The sequence below is a fragment of the Bidens hawaiensis genome, unplaced genomic scaffold (assembly GCF_021521415.1).
Source record: "Bidens hawaiensis isolate Kalapana, Puna unplaced genomic scaffold, B.hawaiensis_p1.1 tig00027104_1, whole genome shotgun sequence".
Classification (NCBI taxonomy): Eukaryota; Viridiplantae; Streptophyta; class Magnoliopsida; order Asterales; family Asteraceae; genus Bidens; species Bidens hawaiensis.
Window position 1 is genome coordinate 258,920 of NW_027494377.1, and position 6,373 is coordinate 265,292.

The 6,373-nt window shown below is 36.1% G+C and overlaps 1 protein-coding gene across 1 annotated transcript; it reads left to right on the top strand.

The window, feature by feature from the left end:
• Positions 1 to 220: 220 nt before the first annotated feature.
• LOC143574787 (protein SPA1-RELATED 2-like) lies at positions 221 to 5,428 on the top strand. Its single transcript, XM_077059322.1, has 7 exons — positions 221 to 361; positions 1,389 to 2,514; positions 2,601 to 2,758; positions 2,895 to 3,840; positions 3,920 to 4,237; positions 4,303 to 4,362; positions 4,911 to 5,428. The coding sequence occupies exons 2-7, from the start codon at positions 1,414 to 1,416 to the stop codon at positions 5,100 to 5,102; spliced, it is 2,775 nt and encodes a 924-aa protein (XP_076915437.1). The 5' UTR covers positions 221 to 361; positions 1,389 to 1,413; the 3' UTR covers positions 5,103 to 5,428.
• The last annotated feature ends 945 nt before the right edge of the window (positions 5,429 to 6,373 follow it).

Below are 6,373 nucleotides of genomic sequence, written 5' to 3' on the forward strand. Positions count from 1 at the left end.
ATTTTTAGTTCTTAACGCTCAAATGTTAGCAATGGTATATATAGCGTAACAAACGTAACTGATACTGACTGAATTTTGAATTTGCGTTGACTCACTGTCATAACGCTCGGGTTTTACTAACGTCCGAGCTTCAACGATTGAGTTTTGCCATCTGTCCTGGTGCAACGGGATTCATTAAAAGAAAGGGATTATAATATTAAAAACTTCCACTGTTATATAGTATTTGTTTGTGTGAAGGGATAAGCAGTCTGAATTATTATTATTATTATTATGTTTTAATGGCTTCCAATTCTGATTAATTTCAGACTTGTTTTCTTTAATAAAAAAATCGATAGATTCTTGTTCTGTTCTGTTCTTCAAGGTATTAAATCTGTTATTATTGTTTTGATTCATGTTCTTACGCTTTCTGATTTGTTGTCATATATGATCTCAAGTTTTCATATATGATCGATTGAATACTTTACGAAAATAATAATTTGGATTAAGAAAACTGAAACTTAGTTGTGTACTTAGGCTTCCTATGATTTGTGAGTTGGATTAGCCCTGAGTTGAGTCTAGGGGTGTCATTCGGGTCATTTTCTCGGGTTTTGGCGTTTTGAAATGCTACCTAGGCCTGTAAACGAACCGAGTGTTCGGCGGGAAGTTCGTTTATGTTCGTTTATCTATTAATAGAAAATAATTAAATGTTATATGGATGAGTTATCAGTCATCTACTTAATGGTTTTATATTTGTTCATTTAAGTGTTTTCATTTATGTTCGTTTGCATTTGTTCATTTATGTTCGTTTATCTTTGTTCAGTTATATTCGTTTAGAATTTAAACAAACGAACACAAATGTTCATTTCTTAAATAAACGAACATGAACGTAAATATTTGTTCGATTAAGTGTTGGTGTTCGTTTAAAGTTAGATGAACGTCAACGAACACAAGCATGCCCTTGTTCGTGTTCGTTCGATTCGTTTACAGGCTTTCATTATTTACATTGATGAATACATCTGTCTTAGTCTCTAGGCTCTGTCGATTTTATTTGTGTTCGTGAACCATTCGTGAACATATTAATATCCTTAATGAATGAACGCGAACATAAAATCCCGTTCGGTAAGTGTTCGTGAACACATTATTTCCTTAGCAAACGAACATGAACAAGGCCTAGTTCGTGTTCGTTCGGTTCGTTTACAGCCCTAAATTCTACCCGCAAACCGATTTAAATATGATATGGGTAGTTTCGGGTTACATAACCTATCAAAGGCATCATAAAGATTATCTTAACGAATAATGTTCATACGAAAATCGTCTTCTAAACTATTTTTGTTACCTTGGAGAGTTTTATAAGCTATTGGATTTCTAAGGCATCATAAAATTAACAGTTCAGTTCAATTCATTTGTAGGAGTAGAATAAATATATTCGAGGAAATGGATGCGTCAGTGGATAATGAAGCGAACACGGTTAATGTTTATGATAGCAAACGGTTCCGGACTAATGAGAGCAGGTTCTTAACGAAGCATGGAAGAAGCTCAAATACGCAGGAAATGGTTATACCTGATGGTGTTAATATTCAGGAGAGTACAAGCACGAGCACTCGTTGCTTGGATGATGCAGGGGCGATTGTTGAAGAGTTAACTATAAGAAATTGCAGCAGTGGCGATATGGAGACCGGTCTTGCTTTAAGCGCAAAAGAAAGAATACATGGCTCACATAATACTTGGCACGCGTTCTTTCCGGACAAAACGCATAATTCAAATAAACAAGTTAAAGTTCAAAATGACACGGTGAACGTTTCACGGCTTGAAGAGAAGCGACCTGCTTTATGCGATACGTTTGTGTCTCCTAGTGTGACTCGATCAAGGATGCTTTCTCAGTCAGGGTTTTCTAAGTATTTTGCGAAGAATACATTGAAGGGTAAGGGTGTTATTAGCAGCCGTGATCAGGATCATATAAAGGCCGGATTAGTAGATTGTAACTCGGCTCCGGATACAAGTGTTCATGAAGGTTTGAGTTTGAGAGAATGGTTAAAATCTGGTCAGAACAAGGTGGATAAATCAAAGAGTATGTGTATATTTAAGCAGATATTAGATCTGGTCGATTCGTCTCATTCTCGTGGTGAAGTTTTGTTATCCTTACGCCCGTCATGCTTCAAGTTGACGCCACTAAACCAAGTTTTGTACATGGGTTCACCGAATACTAATTTGGAAAACAGTAGAGATAATAAGAAAGAATTGGAACCCGATGCTTTGGTTGGTGGCAGCCAAAGCTTAAAGAGGAGAAAGCATGGGGAAAACGGGAACTCGTTTTGTAGGTGGCCTCAGTTTGCAGTAAATTCTGGTGTCAAAGATTCTGGGTACGGATTTAACGAAGAGAATATGTCCAGCAGCCTGCATTTGTCTGCTGCGTCCCAAATGGTGTCTAACGTTGATAGTGATGCATTGGAAGAACAGTGGTATGCCTGTCCGGAGGACTCTAGGTGCTCCACACTGGCTTCAAATGTCTACTCGTTAGGCGTTCTTCTGTTTGAGGTGAAGTTGTGTTTTTTTGCGGTTATTTTGCCTTTGACTTGTAGTTGACTTTCCATCTTTGTTTATTGTGTCTTCTTGATATTCAGCTGCTCGGGTCTTTTGAATCTGCTAGAGCCCATGCTACTGCTATGTTGAACCTTCGACAGAGGATCCTTCCTCCTAGTTACCTGTCGGAGAATCCGAGGGAAGCTGGATTCTGTCTTTGGCTGCTTCATCCTGAACCGTCATCACGTCCAACAACTAGGTATTGTGAAATCTTTTATCACATTTCATATATATAACTACTCACATGCTTTTGTTTTATATTGCTTCACCTTCTAATTAAAAAACCGGATTTTACTTGTAACGTAACACAAGCGTGAATTGCATTTTATTAACAGGGAAATCCTACAGTCCGATCTTATAAGCGGAATACAACAGTCATCTATAAAACAGTTATCATCAACCATTTCTCAAGAAGACACCGATTCAGATTTAATGTTGCATTTTCTCGTATCTCTGAAAGAACAAAGGCTGAAACGCGCCACAAAATTAGTTGAAGATATTAAATGCCTTGAATCCGACATCTCAGAGATCGAGTCAAGACGAGCAGATAATAATAATAATACTTTGACTTTTCAAGAAAATCATTCAGTGTTAACGAGAAACCTAAAACCATCTACATTTTCTAGTCTCAGTGAATCGCGGTTAATAAACAATATAAGTCATCTTGAACACGCTTACTTTTCGGTGAGGTCCACCATAGAGAATCCTGACCCTAATAGTATCAAGGAATATGGAGAGCATGAAGTTTTAAGAAGTCGGGAAAATAATATCGTGACAAAAAAGACGGAAGCGGATAAAAAGCCGTTAGACCGGCTTGGCGTGTTCTTTAACGGTTTGTGCAAATACGCTCGTTATAGTAAGTTTGAAGTCCGGGGTATTTTAAGGAATGGTGATTTTGCTAATTCGGGAAACGTTATATGCTCACTTGGTTTTGACCGAGACGAGGATTATTTTGCAACTGCTGGAGTGTCGAGAAAGATAAAAATATACGATTATCATGCTTTGTTAAAGGATTCTGTTGACATTCACTATCGAGCTGTTGAGATGTCAAACAAGTCAAAACTTAGTTCCATATGTTGGAATAATTATATCAGAAATTATCTAGCTTCAACAGACTATGATGGTGCGGTTAATATATGGGATGCTGGAACTGGTGAAGCGATTTCTCATCATATTGAGCATGAAAGACGTGCATGGTCTGTTGACTTTTCTCGTGTTGACCCGATAAAGTTTGCCAGTGGAAGTGATGATTGTTCTGTGAAACTATGGAGCATCAATGAGGTATGTAATCAATAACTTTATAAATAAATTACACAAATAATTAAAGTTTTGGTATATATATATATATATATATATGCAGAAAAAGAGCTTAACCACAATCAAAACCGTTGCAAACGTCTGTTGTGTCCAATTTTCTCCTTACTCGACACATTTACTCTCTTTCGGGTCAGCTGATTATAAAACTTACTGTTACGATCTTCGAAACGTTTCAACGCCCATGTGTATATTATCTGACCATGGCAGAGCGATTAGTTACGTAAAGTTTTTGGATTATGGGACCCTCGTCTCTGCCTCAACCGACAACACGTTAAAACTATGGGATCTTAATAAGACAGAATTTGGTTGCTTATCAACCAACAGTTGCATCTTAACCTTTAAAGGTCATACTAATGAGAAGGTATGCATGTTTGTTACATACTTGCATTTTTTTAATAAAAAATTGACTCTTTTTAACTTTTTCAGAATTTTGTTGGATTATCTGTTGCTGATGGTTACATTGCTTGTGGTTCAGAAACTAATGAGGTATATCATATATGATCTATTTTTTTTTTAGAGTGAACTGCAGTTTTGGTCCTTGTGGTTTGTCCAAATATGCGGTTTTAGTCCAATAGTTTCAAATTTGCAATTTTCGTCCCTGTGGTTTCATTTCACTTGCAATTAAACCTCGAATTCATTAACCCCGTTAAGTCTGGTCGTTAAACCTATCAATGTGCCCCTCACGTGAGGGGCAATTTTGTCCCTTTTTTTCCCAAATACACCCCAACCCCTCACGTGAGCGGGCTTGCGAATTAGGACTGGGGTTTATTTGGGGGAAAAAAGGACAAAAATGCCCCTCACGGGAGGGGCACACTAATGGGTTTAACGACCAAACTTAACAGGGTTAATTAATTCGGGTTTAATTGCAAGTGAAATGAAACTACAGGGACGAAAATCGCAAATTTGAAACTAATAGACTAAAATTGAATATTTAGACAAACCACATGGACGAAAACCACAGTTTACTCTTTTTTTTTTATGTATGACTGTCTTCTTATAAATGATTAGTAATAAGTAATAACTACATGTTTCAGGTTTTTGCTTATTATAGATCGTTACCTATGCCTATAACTTCCCACAAGTTTGGATCTATAGATCCTATATCGAGTAAGGAGACCGAACATGAGAACAATCATTTTGTTTCAAGTGTTTGTTGGAGGCAAAAATCCGACACGGTGCTTGCAGCCAACTCTAGTGGATGTTTGAAACTGTTGCAGATGGTTTAACAAAGGTTTTGAGTTTTTGTCCTCTTCTAGATTTATGTGTTGACTTTGACTTGGTGGTAATTATTACATCTCAAATTCTCATTCTTGAGTTTCACCTTCACCTCATATTTTGTTTCATAATATTGTAGCCTATTAGGTGTAGAATATCAAAGTTGTTAAAAGCTGTTGTAGAATATTAATTTGTACAGTCTCATTTTTGAGGTTAAGAAATTCATTTTATCACATTGTTTTTCATGTTTCAAGTTGGCATTTGATGTATGCTTAAAATACATTTCTACACCAAGAATTGGTACAAAGATTCAAAAATGAAAATTTGTATACACATGATTTAAAGGTGTTATAATGTTAAAGATTGTTGTTTGTGGGATTTACTCGGTACAGTTATTGTTGTTAATACCCAAGTAGGCTTATAAACTAGATCGTGATTTGATCAATTGCTTTTTGGGTCGTCTCAGACCTTAGAATTATTGGTGTTTGTCCCCAAAATTTTGAGAGACCTTTTATAAATACGCGAAGAATTTACTTGTTACTACTACAGAGTACACAGTTCAGTCTTTGTTCATCTTTAGACCCTTTTTTTACTCCACTAGTATCATAATTGTGCTAGTGTAGAGGAAATTAATGCATTTTATGCTATACTATTAAAACATCCGTATAAATAATTGTAAATTTTTATTAATAAGTATGTTGTATGTGTATGGTGATAATAAATTTTATGAAAATGTTAGTTAATGAATAGATAAACATGATAGGATTTTATAAGGAATATAAATGTTAAATGTTTGTGTTTAGTAAAGATTAGTTACGATATAAAAGCGTTTTTAACGGCATAAATTTTTTGTATTATATGTAAGAATATTGAATAATATGATTATTAATTTTTATATGATTAAATTAGTAATCAGTTTCTTTCTTTTCTATTGCCACACCAACATAAAAAGGTTGCAGCTACGTTAATGAGTTTACGGTGGACTGGTAAGAAAGAGACTTGATGTTTTATGTTATCTAGGTTCGATTCTTGCCACCATCATTTAGTTTCGGCAGTACTAGGTGGTGATGAGAGACTAAGCGAGTAGGTGGCGCTCAATAGTTGGATCCTTGAATTGAACGGGTTTTGTTTCACACAATGTCGTGCCTTCAGGCGAGTGTTCACGGGCAATGGCCTTAGTGAAGAGGTATGTACCCGCCTTAACATCGAGCGGGGCGGGTCAACCCACAAGATATAGACAAGAGGCTTGAAATCAAGATATCATGAAGGCACAAAGCCAAAA